The sequence below is a fragment of the Sinocyclocheilus anshuiensis genome, unplaced genomic scaffold (assembly GCF_001515605.1).
Source record: "Sinocyclocheilus anshuiensis isolate Anshui unplaced genomic scaffold, SAMN03320099.WGS_v1.1 scaffold542, whole genome shotgun sequence".
Lineage (NCBI taxonomy): Eukaryota > Metazoa > Chordata > Actinopteri > Cypriniformes > Cyprinidae > Sinocyclocheilus > Sinocyclocheilus anshuiensis.
This window is the reverse complement of record NW_015547685.1, coordinates 252,164-270,949: the sequence shown is the minus strand read 5'-3', so window position 1 is coordinate 270,949 and position 18,786 is coordinate 252,164. Positions and strand designations below refer to the sequence as shown.

At 36.3% G+C, this 18,786-nt stretch overlaps 2 protein-coding genes across 2 annotated transcripts in view; one reads left to right on the top strand and one right to left on the bottom strand.

Moving 5' to 3' along the window:
* The window catches only part of LOC107703237 (ubiquitin carboxyl-terminal hydrolase 33), a 33,360-nt gene extending 21,882 nt beyond the window's left edge, over positions 1-11,478 (bottom strand). Inside the window, exons 1-4 of the mRNA XM_016505783.1 lie at positions 11,225-11,478; positions 6,943-7,030; positions 5,119-5,172; positions 4,788-4,850 (exon numbers count right to left, since the gene is read on the bottom strand). Of these exons, the coding sequence (XP_016361269.1) occupies positions 4,788-4,850; positions 5,119-5,172; positions 6,943-7,026 (201 nt within the window). The 5' untranslated portion in view covers positions 7,027-7,030; positions 11,225-11,478. The remainder of the gene's footprint in view (positions 1-4,787; positions 4,851-5,118; positions 5,173-6,942; positions 7,031-11,224) is intronic.
* Positions 11,479-14,044: 2,566 nt separating this feature from the next.
* The window catches only part of LOC107703235 (mitoguardin-1-like), a 15,660-nt gene continuing 10,918 nt past the window's right edge, over positions 14,045-18,786 (top strand). The window contains exons 1-4 of the mRNA XM_016505782.1: positions 14,045-14,166; positions 17,845-18,013; positions 18,240-18,352; positions 18,474-18,609. Coding sequence (XP_016361268.1) covers positions 14,068-14,166; positions 17,845-18,013; positions 18,240-18,352; positions 18,474-18,609 — 517 coding nt within the window. The 5' untranslated portion in view covers positions 14,045-14,067. The remainder of the gene's footprint in view (positions 14,167-17,844; positions 18,014-18,239; positions 18,353-18,473; positions 18,610-18,786) is intronic.

Sequence of the window (18,786 nt, the reverse complement as noted above, 5' to 3'; positions counted from 1 at the left end):
TTTACCAGTATGTGTGTTCCCTGGGAATTGAACCCACAACCTTTTGCGCTGCTAAAGCAATGCTCTACCACTGAACCACAGGAACATATGTATACAACATATGATGAAATTTTCTTTTATTGTTGTAATTAATTTATAGCATTAACAAGATGACCCATTGAATTCATTTTGGGAGCGATGACTGATTGAATGTATTTTTAGTCCAGTGCCTGTATATAAGATTAGTATTGACCAAGTTCAGAGGCTGTCAATATGTGGATTAACCATGTTGTGTATTTATAAATCCCCAATTTATCCAGAAAACTCTTTTTTTTGTTAGCCAATTACCCATCTTTGATGACTGATTTCATTTAAAGACTGTGAGTCATGAGTCTAGTGAGCCTAGTGGTGTAATTTTATCATTTGCAGGGGGCTCCATTCAAACCCTGTTATGTATTTTCTTTTAATTAACCAATGAATATTTCAATTGAAATCAACTAATGATCGCCCTGCAACTGTTTTGTACGAAAAAAAAAAAAAAAAAGAATCACAGACTATATTTTGGCCTTTGAATTAATATTTTCAATCAAAATCCACTGGGCCGAAAATGTTTAAATGGTTTTGTATGATTTAAAACATGTCAAATTCTACACTGAAGCTTTATTGTTAACACATTTTTTATTAACATCTCACAAAACAGTATAGATTTAAAATATCAGCTGCCAGTTATTAGGCCAAAATTTCTATATCAGTGCCTTTTTACTTCCTAAATAAAGGCAGTCAGAGTGCCGAGCTCTTTCTCTACATATGAAACCTACAATGCAACAGAAAGACTCTTCAAAATTCAGGGCAAAACACGTGTGTTGCAGCAAGAGTGAAAACAAACCAGGGGAAATGGGAAGTGGCGACGTGAGGCCAGGGCAAGCACACAGCGGTGGCTAACGGGTCTCTACATTATTCATGTGTCTGGATTTGCTTTCACTGCGGCACTAGAACTGGTGCAACTGCAGCCAGACAGGGGCATTAAAACATTTATGAGAGCAGTGCCAAAATACAAACGCTGCCAAAAATCTGCAACTCTGACCATTTCAGTGATGGATCAGATGTAATACATGCCCATATCCATTTGAACTCACAGCACAGCAAGGATAACATAATAGAAAACTCATCTACATTATAAACTGTGGTACGCCCAGTGCACTCATGATCCTGGCAGTTTACACAATAAAAAAATTAAAAAAGATTAAATAATAAATAATAATAAAACTGGCCTACATAATACTTGCTGAATGATATTCAATACACGTTTCTTACAAATTTTGGGGTGCTGATTCCAAAAATACAGCCTTTTTTGCTCTAGCGTGGCACATATGACGTGCATTTTGTAGCATTTTCCTTTCAACAGCCATTTGTTAAAGTAATAAGACTTGTGTCATCCCTCAATCACCATAAACTGACACAAAGACATGATTCCTATCTTCCTCTGAGCCAGGTTACAACTATTTGTTGAATTCTCTGCTGATTTTTACACGCATGAATGATTCAAGACATTATTTTATGCCTAATCCTGATTTCAAGGTTAGAATTATGGCCAGTGACAGAAGAAAATGCAAACATGACCCAGAACTTGCCTGCTACATCTGTGGATACAGACTTGTATTTTTTTTAATGATTTGACCTTACATGGAGTATTCAAACATATTTTTCAATTTTTTTCAGTTTTTAAGTTAAATGAAACATACTGAATACTTCTTTCTGTCATTAAATCCAAAACTTTTGACATTTGACTGCTTTTGTTATTTTGATTAAGTGAATTAAAGTGGAAACATATTTGAAAAATCTTCATTCTTATTTTGTGAAAAAAAAATTGTGATAGAAAGTTTGTTTTATATTTTTAAACTGAGCATTATCAAATATTATATCATCAAATATTAGACCTTTTTGCAAATCAGAATTATAATCTGTAAAGGATTTACAATGTCCTCAGTAAAGGACATTAAACGTCATCACACTGAACAGGAAACCTCTACTCACTAGTCTGCTTTTACAGCCTTATTGTGTTTCAGTGATGCAACAGCTGTATAGTTCATTTATAGCCTATGTTTAGCTTTTTAATTCTGCCGATTGCATTTAGGCTTTAAAGTGCCCCTATTATGGATTCTTGAAAATTACCTTTCATGCAGTGTGTAACACAGCTCGAATAAAATGGAAACATCCTGCAAAGTTTTAAAACTGAAAGTGCACTGTGTATAAATGTATTGTCTCTCAAAAGAAAGAGTCGACTTTGAATCATTGAAACAAGTCGTTTTTAAAACGAATCCCAAGTCGTTTCATGTTGACGTCAACATGAAACATTAGCATATTGCCCACACCCACTTGTTGGTCTTTTTGCGTTGGTCTGAATGAAAATGCAAATTCATTCTTTGCCACTAGGTGCCGCTTTTAGAGCGGTAAAAATTGCGGTTTCCCCAGTAACGGCTGTAAACAAAGCAGCACTGCGCTCACTAGTGATGCGCGGATGAGCTAAAACATCACCCGAATCCACAGCTTCAAATAAATTATCCACCTGCCAACCGCCCGCACCTGTATTTTTGTCTGATTTAGATAACCGCGCCCGACCCGCACCCGATCATCGCATTCAGGGTTCGTACGGTCATGAAAAACCTGGAAAAGTTATTGAACAGCAATTTCCAGGCCTGGAAAAGTTTTGTAAAAATAAATAGACCCAGAAAGTTTTTGAAAAGTCAGGAAAATCTATTTCACAATTCTCTGTTTAATCAGGTCCTGAATTTCGTTGCGGGATTACGCATTCATCGCATTACTCATTCCCGCAGCTTTCGACTTTAAAATGAGGGAAATTGCTGCAAAATTTTTATTCAATATAGCATGTATGTTAGATGAGTAAATAAATGCACATAAACCATGAAATCAGCGAGTGATTCAGCTGTACCGCGTCTTCTTTCTTTGGCTTTCTCTTCACATCGATGCATCTAGAGCTGCTGCACGCTGCGATATAAGACTTTAGCTCGCGTTTCGGGACAGTTGACAGAATTGTTGCATCGTCACAAAAATTTATTATTTTCAAGTCTTTTTAAGCCATTCGGTACTCGCGTGCTCCAGAGGCGCTTTTCTGTGCGCTCATAGTCACATCCAAAGCGCGCGCTGCAAGTACCAAATTGAGAAAGCACTGTCGGTTTTGTCTTAAGTTAATGTAACCAGTTGCGAAATAAAACGCACGAGTATCAGTATTGGATCCGTGAAATAGGTCGTGACAGCAGCCTAATAAAGCTGTGCCATCTGTCATTAATGTTAATCAAACAACAAAAGACAGTGAAAATCCCTCACTGCTCTTGACTAAATAATGTTTTGTTGAATAACTTTTAATGTTAATTTACAGTTTATTCAATTTCTGTAGCCTATTTAAAACACGTTCATATTTTAGAAAATGTAGTTAATATTTGCATCATTAATTATTTATTGTATCCACCTGCGACCCACCCGCAAATAATCAGAATGCATTTTTTTATTACCCGACCCGCGGATTATCCGCAGCGCCCGCGGATATAACCCGCCATCCGCGCATCACTAGCACTCACAAATGCTGCTTTATCAGGCAATACAGGCAAGATGAAATGGAAATTAGACCAATCAGACCAATCACCACAGATTAGCGTCACGCAAAGGAGGGGTTCGGAGAAATTAATCGTTGAGCGAATCGTTTGGGAGTCGTTGAGCAAGTAAGGTAAAAATCAATGCATATTATAAGACAATGAAAGTGTCTTTTGACCTTGCATGCATGTCAACCTGTTGTTGGGGACTCCCAAAACCAAAATATGAACCTTTCATTACCCATAATAGGGGCACTTTAAAATTCACAAATGTTGTGTCCATCAGTGAAGATTATCTTTATGAACAAAATGTTTAAGAATCATATACTTTCATTATTCACAAAGCTTATTTTCTGTAATAATCCTAAAGCCAATGGAAAAATCTTATTGGGTTTTTGACGAGGCAACCAGAGTGATGCTACCTTCTGTGTTCACATACAAAAACACATCATCACCGCAGCGCTCTATACCCACAAGCACCCTGCTAGAGGAAAACAACTTAGTGGAAGAAAAAACATGGGCTGAATTTTGTTTACTTCAGCATATGCAGGTTATAGGCTCTGTCTTCTCTCAGTCGCTTTCACACAGACACAAGGATGTTTTGAGAGCATTGTAGGATTTTGGTAATGGGTAATCAGAATGGGCTTTAGTGGGAAGGGAGATCCCCACTGGAGCGCTGATTAATAATGGATGAGTTCATCCACAGGCCAGCCTGCAATTCAAAGCACACTTCAGCGATTCATAGCATAATTCAAGCCTCCAGTCACAATGACAATAACAGAAATCAACAGAGTGACACATGTGATCAGGGATCAGATAAACCTGTCTAAATCGGCCAACAAAAGAAATCGTAAAGCTGTAATGCTATAAGGGTCACAAATCATATCTGAAATGTACAATGACAGCTCACTGTAGGTGAAAACATCTTAAAGAGATAGTTCAACTTCAGTTGCTGGTCGCCATTGACTTGCATAGTGTTTTTTTTCTTCCATTCTATGGAAGTCAATGGGGACCAGCAACAGATGGTGAACTATCCCTTTAAGCTGTAAGTACGCTTATACAAACACAATATTTCTTTTAAATATTAAATAAAATTCAGTAAAATATTATAAATATACAAATAGTTGTTGATACACAAAGTGCATTGATTTGAATAGTTATTGCACAGAAATGGTAGAAACAAAGAATAAGATGACTGACCTGAGAGTGGACAGTGCTGTGGTCCGCATGTGATTCCCCACAGCCAACATATGAACAGCCATTCTGAGTGAGAGATAAACATGAAATGAAATTATACTCTTCATTATGAACTAGCTTTCAATAATTAAGAATTCCACATCACCATTCATAAAACTTTTTTTTTTTTACACAAAATAGCATAGAATTCTAATATCAGCCATTTATCAGTTATAAGGTATAACATCAAAATAATTTGCAGCTAATCGCTATCACTGCAGTATTTTAATATTGGTGCATCCCTATCACACACCAACCTTGTTGAAGATCATTACCTAATAAAAAGATAACTTACCTCTAGACAGGCCCAAAGATTTGGTCCCCCAACTTTACAGTCCTGACACTGACCCTGAAAACAAACACATTTATACTTAAGTGTCTTATCAAGTCTTTATGCCAGGTACAGCACCGTTTCAAAGTTTAGATTATTTTAAATTATTTTAATTTAAAATCATACTTTTTTTTTTATTAAGGATAATTAAATTGTTCAAAAGTGACAGTAAAAACATTTCTAATGTTAAAAAGACTTAAAATAAACTGTTCCTATGAACTTTATATTCATCAAAGAACCCTGAAAAAACATTTTATTATGGCTTCCACAAAATTATGAAGCAGCAAAATGGTTTTCAACATTGATGATAATAATAAGAAATGTTTCATGAGCACCAAATCAGTATATTAGAATGATTTCTGAAGGATCATGTGACACTGAAGACTGGAGTAATGGCTGCTAAAAATTCAGTTTGCCATCACAGGAATCCAGTGGCGGCTCGTCAGGGGAGGCACAGCTTCCCCATAATTTTGAGGTGAAAATGGGAGGAGAACGATTTAATGTTAATAAAATTCACAATTCATTTCAGTTCATGTCTCAGAATGTGTATTTTTTATTTGTAATTTCACAGTTGTAATATCATAACGTGAAAGCGCCGCTTTTCTATCGCGAATGTGCCGAATCTTCTGATGTAATTACAACTGCTAATGATAGAGAAGGGTAGGGGGAGGCCGGGGGAGCGCTGAGCTCTCGTGCCTCCGTTGGTAAAAAAAAATTAGCCAATCACCATCGAGTGTTCACTTTCAGCGCTGAGGAGTGTTGCGAAAAGAACCCTCACAAGGGAGGCTAGCCTCCCTTCTGATATCAACCAATCATCATAGAGACGTAAATTACGTGATATTAGTTTGAACGGCTGCCGCTGCGCTGATAATGTACCAAGTACTTATGATGAGTAGCGATATTGAATATTTGATTGCCAACAGATTTACCAAGCTGTCATTCAAACAGTATATATACAAATTTAGGGAAAACAGCCTAAGCTGGATATAGGCTACAGCAGTCGGCTTAATTAAATGGCGCAACAGGCAGCTCTCTTTTAACACAGACTTTTAAGAAGGGATGGATGTTTGCTTCAAGTGATAGGCCAGGTAAGTGAAATTATATTATCTTGCTGTATGTATGTCGTTTTCTTTACGTTTTCTGACTAAAAGCAACCAAAAAGCCATTTTAAAGTGGTTAAGCAAATAATATAATAATAATAATCGGCAGGGATCCCAGACCAATACAATTAGTGTGCCTCCTCTATTTTAAAACCCACGAACCGCCACTGCAGGAATCACATTAAAACAGAAAACAGTTATTTGAAATTGTTTTAAATATTACTGTTTTTTGCTGTATTTTTGATCAACTAAATGCAGCCTTGTTGTGCATAAGAGACTTATTATTTCAAAAACATAAAAATGTTACAGACCTCAATCTTTTGAATGGTTGTGTATATATGCAATGGAGCCCATATTACACATTATGGAAAAACTCTTCTATTAATAAAGGTACAATCTGGCAAGCAATTATACGGCAACCGCAAATGCTTTTAAACTACAATAAAGTATAAAGCATCCACAAAACTGCACATTGATTCCATCACACTCTTTTCAACAGCATGCACTGTTTATAGCCTAAGCTCTTATATGTGAGGCAGCAACGCATTATTAGTCCCTATGGCAACTTCGCAAACTCTGTAACAGGGTCATTATACTTTGTTAATAATGCACACTACATTTGGCTTATGAGAAATGGGTGGAAGCAATAATATGATGAGGGTGTGATTGGGTCTTGGTGGAAACTCACATGGGACTTCCGGATGAGTTCTTCCTTGGTGATCTCCCCCACACAGTCCAAGTGTGGACAATCATTGCTTGACGCTGCCGACATCACTCTTTTGGAAAGAGAGAGAGAGAGAGATGAACACATTAGTGTACACTACTATTTAAATATCCAGGATCTGGGATCCAATTATTAAAGGGGTCATATGATGCTGCTAAAAAGAACATTATTTGGTGTATTTGGTGTAATGAAATGTGTTTATGTGGTTTAAGGTTCAAAAAACACATTATTTTCCACATACTGTACATTATTGTTTCTCCTCTACTGAAACCTTTCTGAAACGCATCGATTTTTACAAAGCTCATCAGTCTGAAAAAGCGAGGTGTACTGTGATTGGCCAGCTATCCAGTGCGTTGTGATTGGCCGAATACCTCAAGTGTGTGACGGAAATGTTACGCCCCTACCATACTGTATAAAGAATATTTCTTTGGATTTGAGACTTTAGTCTTTGCAACTTTACAGATCTTCTTTAGGCACCAAGAGCTTGTAACACTTCAAAGAGAAAGGAAAAATTGAAATCGCATCGTATGACCCCTTTAAAAACACATAATTTATAGTGTGAACACTCAGCCATGCTGGTGAAATGAGATCATCCCCTTAAAATTCAAACACAAGTGGCCAATGGAGACACATTTGAGATAAATATAGTATGATATAGCATAGAACAAGTCATATGAACTATTTTTATTATCCTTTTAGGTACTTTTGAAGCTTCGCCATTATAATCACTTCCTCTCATCGATCTCCTATTTTGTTCCACAAAAGGATACAGTTCTGTAACATAAGGATGAGTAAATGATGAATCGTATGCCTTAAGCCACAAAAATGTTCACAATGTTCTCAAACTATTCCTTTAATACTGCTTATGAAAAGCAATACAGCGTTTTAAATGGACATTTTTTAATATTTTATATCATTTTGCAACACAAAGTTCACTGAATATTAAAAATGTCCGACTGACAAAACATTGTTTTGTTCATTTTCCGACAATTGTTTTTAATCTTTAACAGAAAACAGTTTGGGTTTGTGCGTCTCTGCCCTGATCTGTCATTCTGCATAACAGAGACAACTGTAACAGGGTTAAAACCACTGGACATATGCCGTATTGTCTAGAGGTCGACCGATGTATCGGTTTTGCCAATTAATCGGCACCGACCTTTGTGTATATATTTAAAGATGTGCATCTTTAAGCATGACTGTTGAAATTAAATGGTAACACTTTAAAATAAGAGTCCATTTGTAACAATAAGATTAATGAAAGCTGTGTAAGTATTGTTCCTTGTTAGAGCGTGTTAATTTCAACATTTTTATTATTATTATTACTACTACTACTACTAGTATGGTTCAGTACTGTTTTTTTAATAAAGCATTATTTTAGTTTTTGTTCAGTATCCATTTTAAAAACTATCGGTTAATTAATCGGTATCGGCCAGTGTGGTCCAACCTAGCTATCGGTATCGGCAAAATCCACTATCGGTCGACCTCTAGTATTGTCCAAACGGCCAAAATGAACACACTGTAGTACACACACTTGTCTTGGATAGAATAAGTATTAGACCAGAAGCAAGTTAGACCCGGGCAATGCTGAGTGAATATCAATAGCAATGCATCAGTCACTCTGACCATGTGTCAAACTGTATATGAACGCATCTCACTGCTAACATATAAACTATTAATATCATTCACCATGAAAACAACAGGCAGCACAATGTTACATTATTGCACAGCGTGAAACAACACCATGTTTATGAAGTCTACCCTTGTTAAAAAATATTATGCATTTAAAGAATATCAACATTTTAAAGTAAAACTTTTAGTTTGACATTATTACAAAGTGCATTTTTGTGAAAGTGTACTTAAGATTGTTAAGAAAAAAAGTACTGAAACTGTATTCTCTTTAAGATCTGAAGTATGCACAACAAGTGCATGCGTTTTCACAATGGTAATGAAGCCTTCAGTGGTGTACAAGATGTTCCATTTAATAATTACAATCTTTTTTTATTCTCAATTCCTATTTTACTTCATGTGAATGTGAATGTTAATGTAAAGAAAGAGCAGCTGTACAACATTTGTCATTAATTTTCTAAATTGTGTACAAAAGTCTTTGTGGTTACTAAGTGTAATTCAGGGCGAAGGTCAAGACATGTATTGCGAAATGACAAACAACGAAAAACACTGCTGTGTCTTAAACTTCTGACAAATCTACAATACAGCACTGATAAAAACACAAAAACAAATGTTGTCTGAGTCTTAAGTGCTCAATCTATAACCTGTAGCCTAATGAATATCTGTGACAGGACAGCATATGCATGCAAAATCTGTATGGCATGCACATACTTTACAATCTCAAAGCACTTTAACGTTATATAAACTGAAAAAAATAAAAACATCATAAAGTTTTATCTTTAAAAATCTACAGACTAACCACACTCTAAAAAATGCTGGGCTAAATACAACCCAGTGCTGGGTAAAATAGGGACAAACCCAGCAATTGGGTTGTTTTGACCCAGCGGTTGGGTTACTACCAAGAAGGTTGGGTTAAACATTTAACCCAACCGCTGGGTCAAAACAGCCCAATTGCTGGGTTTGTCCTTATTTTACCCAGCACTGGGTTGTATTTAACCCAGCATTTTTAAGAGTGCAGGTTTACAACAGAGACTATTTACAAGACTACTATATAATCTATGGTGAGGTTTCTCAAAACTGGGGTTTGCGAGTTGATGCAAAGTTAACAAGTAATTAAATAAGGGGTTTTTAATGTTTACCCCCAAATATGATCATCCTCTTGTACGGAATCCCCATCCTAAAATTCTACAATTTAAAAAGCATCTATATAGTTTCTTGTATAAACAACTAACTTCTATATAAATGCTGTTTGGAAAACATTTCTACTAAGTTATTTTATCACATTACATTTATACTCATTATTACTATATTTACTTACTAATTTATATAGTTATTTTGACATTTTTATTATTTCTTCATTTTACATTTCTTAATTTTTTGATATGTAATCTTATTTTATTTGTAATCTTAACTTTATTTATTAATTAACTTGTTATTTTTTAACACTTTTTCGCGAAATATTTCCACATACCCCTTGCGGACCTCTTTTTAAATAATAATAATAATAATAATAATAACAATATTTAAAAAAAAATTATTTCAAAATAAAACACTCATCAAGAAATATGAAGTAGTGTATTTGTTTACCTGCATGTCACGTGACCATAAACCCACATCAGAGAACCGTAAACATGCAAAAGAGTATTTAAAATAGTTTGGGAATTCCAGATAGCGAATACTTATTAGAAGTAATAATTAATCTGGATAATTATTATTACTAGTAATATATTTATTATGTACACTATACCAAAGACTATATTTAAAGGGACTTTGACTATACTCACATAGCCAGTGTTGGGGAAAGTTACTTTTAAAAGTAATGCATTACAATATTGCGTTACTCCATCAAAAAGTAACTAATTACGTTACTTAGTTACTTGTTATGGAAAGTAATGTGTTACGTTACTTTTGCGTTACTTTTTAAATCTGGACAGGGCTTTCTTGTTTATTTTTAAAATAATTTTATTTTTATTTTTGGCAAATATAAAAGCCTTTTCACACCAAAAGTGTATTTGAAAAAGTAACTCAGATATTCTCTTGTAAATTAAAAAGTAATGCGTTACTTTACTAGTTACTTTAAAAGTAATCTGATTACGTAACTCGCGTTACTTGTAATGCGTTACCCCCAACACTGCACATAGCATTGCGAGGTCATGTACAATCACATACAGTAAACGACAGTTATGGGCTGCTACAGCTGCGTGTGACGTCACTCCAGCAACGCGTCAGTATAAGCCAGAATCTTCGCTAGGCTACTTAGCAACTAGCTTCAGCCTGTCACGCACATATTCCCCCCAAGCTTTTCCTACGACTATAAGTCTTGCAGTCATTACAACCATAAGAACAGCTAAAATCCCCTCAGACTGTCACTGAATGAGGTGTTTACGGTGAATGAAGAGCAGACAGAAGGCGTGTGAATGCGGCGGGCTAAAGCTAAAGTCAGTGCGCCGCTCATCATCTGACAGCTCTGCCTCTGCATCAGCTCATATCACAACACAACACTTACAACAGCACAGAATCAATGCACTCTTTCATATCAACTCTGCTGGACGCAAAGCTTTAAAGACGCCATATTTCAGGGTTCACCCAAGCCAGTGATATATTATTAACGTTAGCGCACCTTTAGGGAAATCAACAACGTGAAGATACCGGCGGTTTAAAGATGTCTTTCGGCTTGTCAGCTACATATCTGTAGTATTCTTCAGTTTGCAGACAGCTGGTTTTCAAACGCCTGGCGTCGGACACTTTAACTTCAGTCTGGTGCTACATGGTATGACACATTCAAACAGCTTCTTCCGGTTGTTGAGGGGTGCTGCTGAGAGTGAACTAGTGAATGGGGGAAGCAGGCAGCGGCGGTGCCTCCTAGTGTGGATGCGCGGAACGACTCACAGACGCGCATTGATCCCAATACTACGAGACAGAGCGGGATCTATCCCAGCCCAGACGCCCCCGTATGGCCATAGAGTCAATTACATTACGTTAGGAGATGAGCAGTTAGGACTTGGTTTAGGATTTTTTTTTCTTCTTGATGGTAAAATTATTTAATTGATGTAAAATACAGTTTAGAAGGTCAAATGTATTTATATAGCGCATATAACAACATGAGGGCTAAACAAAGTGCTGCATACCAGGTATAACAATATAAAAGCCGTTTCACACCAAAAGTGAAATGAATAAGCCTCAGGTTGAAGGGAAAGAAAATTTAAGTCCGTACAGTAGAATGCAGAAGAAGACATTTCAACACACTTCAGCAATAAAAAGGACACAAGAATGTTTGTCTAGAGTAATTTGTGCTTATTTGAGTGAGGTGAATTAATGCATATTCATATTTATTTTAGAACTACAGTAACTTCTGATTTCTCTCAACATGGGGACAGGAGAGCTGTCAATCAATAAATCGGAGAAAAAAAAGTAACTTGCGTCACTTATTTGAAAAAGTAACTCAGATATTCTCTTGTAAATTAAAAAGTAATGCGTTACTTTACTAGTTACTTGAAAATAGTAATCTGATTACCTAACTCGCGTTACTTGTAATGAGTTACCCCCAACACTGCATATGACAGAAGGCATGTAGTAAATTGTGCCTAAGAAATGTGATATCACATTTCTCAGGCATCTGAATTATCAACAAGATCAAAACCTTGCTGAAAAACCTGCTGTACACAATATACTACATACCTTCTGTCGTTTTTAGCACATAAAAAATACCTTTTAGTATCATCCTTAAAATGTCAACATTCCAGTGTCTTTTTGCTGTGAAATCTTTACTGATTTTTATAAAGTAATAGCAAGCGTAACTGTTATTTTGTTAGTAATTTTTCAAGATGTAGGCTACTTACTCATCTGATGTACTTAGGTTTTATTTGACTGTCAGTATTTAAAAAAATAATCATGTTAAAATGTACGTATTAAACACGATACATCAGGCATTTGTTGCCCCCAACAATAAAAACTACAGTACATTGATAATAAAACGAAATATTTAAATATCATCTTACTGAGACATATTATTGGGAGATGCAGAGTGACAACTGATATTTATAGCCCATGGATTGTATGTAAGTAGTCTACTATACTATAAGTTATTCACTATTGGTGTAAAAAGAATACACAGTTTACCTACCTTTTGTTTATAATAGTCTAGATTCATATATTCAGGTCATATAATTATTTAAAAATGAAACAATTTTCCTTGAACTGCTTACATTTACTTAAATATTTAAATTCAAAACATTTGAATTATAACACTTATATTATTATCATCACTATATTCTTATTACATTATTATATTACTATATATAATTATGACACATGTATTGTAATGTAATTTTACATATTATAATATATTTTACCTTAATAGAAGCTTTGAAACATATATACATGAACCCAGATAATCTGCATTTTGAATGTTGAAATAAAAATAGCCAAAACTCTTAATAAACCTTTCGTTCATTCTGCTAAATAATAACACATTGCAATAGGCTATGGAAAAACTTATAGCATCTGTAAAAAGCAAACCTGATGCCTTTCTTTTCGTTTTTTCAATTGAATATTTTGATTATATCTTTATTAATTTGGTTTTGCTATTAGTTGTTTTGTTATTGTTTTTTTGTTTGTTATTAGTGTGGTTGTAACATTTTTATGTTGTTCTGTGTTCTGTAATGATAAAGAAATAAAAAATAGCACTTTCTTTGCTGCTTTAATGAAATAAACTCTTCTTTATTGCAATAATTTAGACATTGCCAACATGAACCTTAAACCGCATAAACACATTTCATTACACCAAATACACAAAATAATGTTCTTTTTAGCAACATCATATGACCCCTTTAAAAACATCTAGTCATTTCTAGCATCCTTTGACGTTACAAGTCCAATTTCAGTTCCTTAAACCATAATATACCCTTTTTTTAATATATCAAGGAATATATACTAGTTTGAAACAACAAGTAAGAAAACGATGAGAGAATTCTCCTTTTTGGATGAACTAGCCGAGTCTCCCACAAATGTAATCCAGTATCATTAACTTTTATTTTGAAATCCCAGTCAGTGGCACCAGAAGTGAGTTCCAGATTATTATAACACTCTCACACAGGCGCAGTTATCGCAATGAATAATGTTGGTGGGTCTCGAGATAAATCGTAAATGTAAGCATTACAGTACGTTCATTATTTAGCCCTCAGTTTATAACCCACAGTCAGTGCCATTACGGTTAGTATTTATGATGATACGTTTTATTAATTTGTTTAATACAGAGTTAACCATCGTGTCACCATGTGTCTGTCAGACTCCAGTTGAGGTTTAACAGGTCAGCTGGTCATTCCTCAACTGATAGATGGATGTGCATGTTATGATGCTTAATTCTACATCTAGATATAACAAATGTAAATGTGTGTTTCTTTTAGGTTGAATTGGTGAAGTGGAGAATGGGCTGTAGTTGAGATCCAGAGGGATTATGGCATCATGACCGAGGACCTGTTAAGAAACACACAGGTGTCCATGAAGATGGCCGCTTTGCGCTTTATGGACTTGCCACTGCCAGTCTATTACTCCCTTCCACAGGTAAACTGACCAGCAGCAGAAATGTTTTCTAAGCCTAATGATTCCAGGATTATCACATCGTCATATATATAAAACATATAAACAGTGCTGGGTAGTAACCGATTTCATGTAATCTGGATTATGTAATCAGGTTCCAAAATGTATGTACTTGTAATTACATTATATTACATTTTAAAGTACTCATAATCAGACTACAGTTAGGCCTACATTTTTTTTAATTGATTACATGATTACACATTATTCACATGGTCACAAGATGTGCAGGTACACAGGTATAATATTTCATATTTTTTATTAAGTGTTTTATTTTGATTGTTGTAATTGAAAAAAATATTTGATGTAATGTAACATTTTTATGATTTAATTCATTATTAACTTTTCATTAAACTCACAAACCCCCTGCAGTTCCTTCACAACTTTGACGTAATGTTTAATGCACTTCATGTTATTAAAACAATGAATGGAATATATTTGAAATATATATTATTTATTTATTTTTATATCAGATTACAACAGATTACAGTTTGTAAGTAATCTACCCATTACTGTACGTACACACACACACACACACACACACACACATATATATATATATATATATATATATATATATATATATGCATAAGATTTTGTGGACTTTTGTGGTGCATTAATGATATAGATTATAAAGTTTGTTCATGTTTTAAACATGATGTGCAGGTACTGTAATACCTCATAATTGTAGGTGCTTGGTACTATCAACATTAAGTGCATTGTTTAAGCATGTTAACCAGTTTGACACATTAACATTGGCTCAGCTGTTGGAGCGATTTTGTGGCAGACATACCTGTTCCAGACAGGGGTAGTGTCCGAGAAACCTTTTTGAAAACATTTTTGAAGTTCTGATTGGTGGTGCCACATGTACACACTTTTGCCTTAATGTTATTATTAATGAAAGTTATTTCAAAGTGTTACCACTTTTATATTGGTTATATTTTATATTAGGCAAAGCTTTTTATATACATCCTGGGTTGTTCCCTGTGTCTGTGCATGAATTTACCACATTTTGTCTATTATCCCTTTTCCTGTATGTCATGGTTGTTTGGTGGCATTTGAAAGTAAAGGGGGTCGCACACCGGACGAGAAGCGCAGCGTCACGTCACGTCTTTAAAATTCAAACACATTGTTTTCTATGAGTGTACTCACACCGGCGGTGCCGTTCGGCGTCTGTCCACGGCGCCCAGCTACGTCGTGTTGTACGAATGGTTCTAGACGCAGCGCAGCGCTTCTCGTCTGATGTGCGACCACCTTAAAGGGTTAGTTAGCCTGTGTTTTACTCACCCTCGAGGCATCTTAGGTGTATATGACTTTCTTCTTTCAGACGAATCCAGTCGGAGTTATATTAAAAATTGTCCTGGCTATTCCAAGCTCTATCATTGCAGTCAGCGGGTGTTGCAACAGTCCACAAGTCGTCAAATAAAGTGCGCGCATCCATAATAAAACGTGCCTCACACGGCTCCGGCGGATGACGTAGGACGTCAGCATTGCGTGATAAGTGATAAGAGAACAAAACAAAACGCCGGTCACGAATTAGAAGTTCAAACCGAGGATCGTGTATGCCTAAGGTTGAAAATAAATGATGTTTATAGTGAATGCCCCTATAAATGGTCTTATTTTTACGATTTCGTTTTAATCCAAATGATGCATGTGCTAAGTGAGCGAACATCAAAGATCACACAACAGAAGTGTGTGCGCTCTCTCTCTCTCTCTCTCTCTCTCTCTCTCTCTCTCTCTCTCTCTCTCTCTCTCTCTCTCTCTCTCTCTCTCTCTCTCTCTCTCTCTCTCTCTCTCTCTCTCTCTCTCTCTCTCTCTCTCTCTCTCTCTCTCTCTCTCTCTCTCTCTCTCTCTCTCTCTCTCTCTCTCTCTCTCTCCCTACTGTTAAGTAACTTGTGCATTGATTTACTTACTTGTTTTTTACATATCCGACCGAACTACAAGCTTTCCAGTAATGTCTGTGAGAAAGGTATATTCACTCGACAATCTCGCGCATCTGCGCTGCCGCACGCTCAATCCACGCAGCGTGCTTTATCAGCTCGCGCCCATCAGCTATACAGTCAATACTGAATGTTTAACATTATATTCATTGCATACATATACTTTGTAGACATCCTTAATCTCTTACAACTCCATTCTGCTGTCTGTTGTTCTGTTGTCGGTGTTTCTTTGTCTGAATATGGCACTGATCACATGCTGTGTGGTATCAGCGTTTGGTATCGGGGCATTTTAACGAGTACGAGTACAGAAGCTCAGTATCGGGCCCGATACCAGTATCGGTATCGGTGCATCCCTAATTTTTAATATAACTCCGACTGGATTCGTCTGAAAGAAGAAAGTCATATACACCTAGGATGCTTCGAGGGTGGGTAAAACACAGGCAAATTTTCATTTTTGGGTGAACATACCCTTTAAGTCTCTGTAGACCTCAATGTTAAAAATGGATATACAGATAAATTTTTAGCTTTTTTTAAGTTGTAAAAATGCGTGAATAATATGTATGAATGTAATTAATGTATGAATTATTTAATTTCTTTTGTTTGTTTTTTTACTTTTTTTTTATTAGTAATACATGTGAAAATCCACAACCTAGTTTTTGCTTATGAGTTTATATTTGGCTTTTCACCAGCTTGCCATTGTTTTGATCTCCATTTTGAGCCATTTAGTCATGTTTTATGGATTTCACAGCTGTGTCTGATTGATCTTTGAATGCTGGGATATGTGTGTTGCATGCACTGAGCTCACTGCCATGGATAAGATGGGTATTAACAGAGCACAGGTGGCATTGCCAGCATTGCTATTCTCACCTGCAAGCTTATGACTTAAAACTGATTCCTTCAAAGAGATTGTGTTCCATTCCTTTTTGGTATGGCTTTCTACTGTGAAACACAAAAGCTTTTGTACCTGTATATCAAAGGAAGACACCAACCAGAAATGGTCAAGCTCTAAAAAAGACAACAACAAAAAAACAACAACATGTAAGTACTGCTGCTATATTCCAGTCAGATGCTATATATGAAGTCTTCTAAAGCAATGTGTTGGCTTGTGTGTCGAAAAGACCCACATTTCAGTTTGAATAATTTGCTGAAAGTCTTCAGCGATGGCCCGTCCTCTGCCATGGCTTTCTAATCTCACTCACAGTTTCATTATTCGGTGACATATTTCCTGAAGTGCCAAAGTAGGAAAAGCTGTGGCATGGGTAGCTGTGCTTCATGTAGCAGCTAGGATAAATAAGACGACGTTGTTTGCTAATAATAGGCAGTGTTACGTGTGTTACATGGTGTCATTTTGAGAGTTCCTCTTGGTTTTTTAATGAAGGACATGAATTGAGGAAAGTGTTGCTCTTTAACAATGTCTAGGTCATTCACACAGACACTAGTGGATAGTATTATGTGTCTTCTCATAAATGTTGTGCCTGTGATTAGCTTAAACTTGCTCAGTAGATCAGATCGCTCAAGCCAATCACCGTACGCCCAGCTAAATGCCAGGCTGTCAATTCCAGTCATGTAATCCCTACTGTCACCCTGTCTGACTGTTTCACCCTCTCCCTATTTGCAGTTCTCACTCTGATCTCTGGGCCTTGAGCTGAGCGCTTGATCCAAAGTTAAACGTTGCCCTATGTCTCTCCATTCCCTCACTGAGCAGGTGAGTCTGAGCACCGGCACCAAGAAGCTCTTTGTCGCAACTGCCTTCGGCGTGGTCTCCCTTATCTACCTCGCCCGGCGCTTCAGGAGGAGGAAGGGCAAGAAAAAAGCCAGTTCGCCTGTAGAGCAGGAAACGTTCGAGTTCCTCAACACTGTCCCACTGAAAAAAGGTAAAAACACATCGCAAATCACCTTTAATCAACAAGGAGTATTATTACAGTTGAAATAATTTTATGAGAAAATGTATAGAGTGTACTACTACAGTATTCAAACGTTTGGGGTCAGTAACATTATTTTAAAAGAAATTAATACTTTAATTCATCCAGAAATAAAACTAAATAAAAAAAAACTAACATTATGTAATGGTACAGTGGCTGTATTTTGTTTTTCTCCCAGAGACGGAGTGTCAAAATCTCCCTCCTAACTCAAAGAACTGCTACTCGTGTAATGTGGTGTCCAGTGGTAGCCTGTACAGCAAGCTTTCGGGCTCCTTGCTGAGCCTGGCCTCCGTAAGCAACTTGTTTCATTGTCATCATCTTTAGATAGTTGTATATTATATCTGTGACTTCAGCAGTCTTGTCAAATGTGTGTGCTTTACTGCAAAACTGAGATGTTGAAATTTTTTCTCAGGTGAGGAGCAGGCACTCCTCTGGTAGCTCCACCTGTGCTAATGGCTCCAGTTGCTGGGAAGGAGCAGGAGATGACAATGATGTCTGTAACGTGCTCAACATCCCCGTCACGACTCCAGAGAACCTCTACCTGATGGGTAAAAACTCAGCTTACATTTGCATTTGCATTACATTTAGTCATTTAGCAGAGGCTTCTATCCAAAGCGACTTACAAATGAGGACTATATAGAAGTAGGGATGCACGATAAATCGCATGCGATATTTAACGCGCGTCTTGTCAGTAAAGCCGGTTCTGTAATCAGCGGTAAATCTCC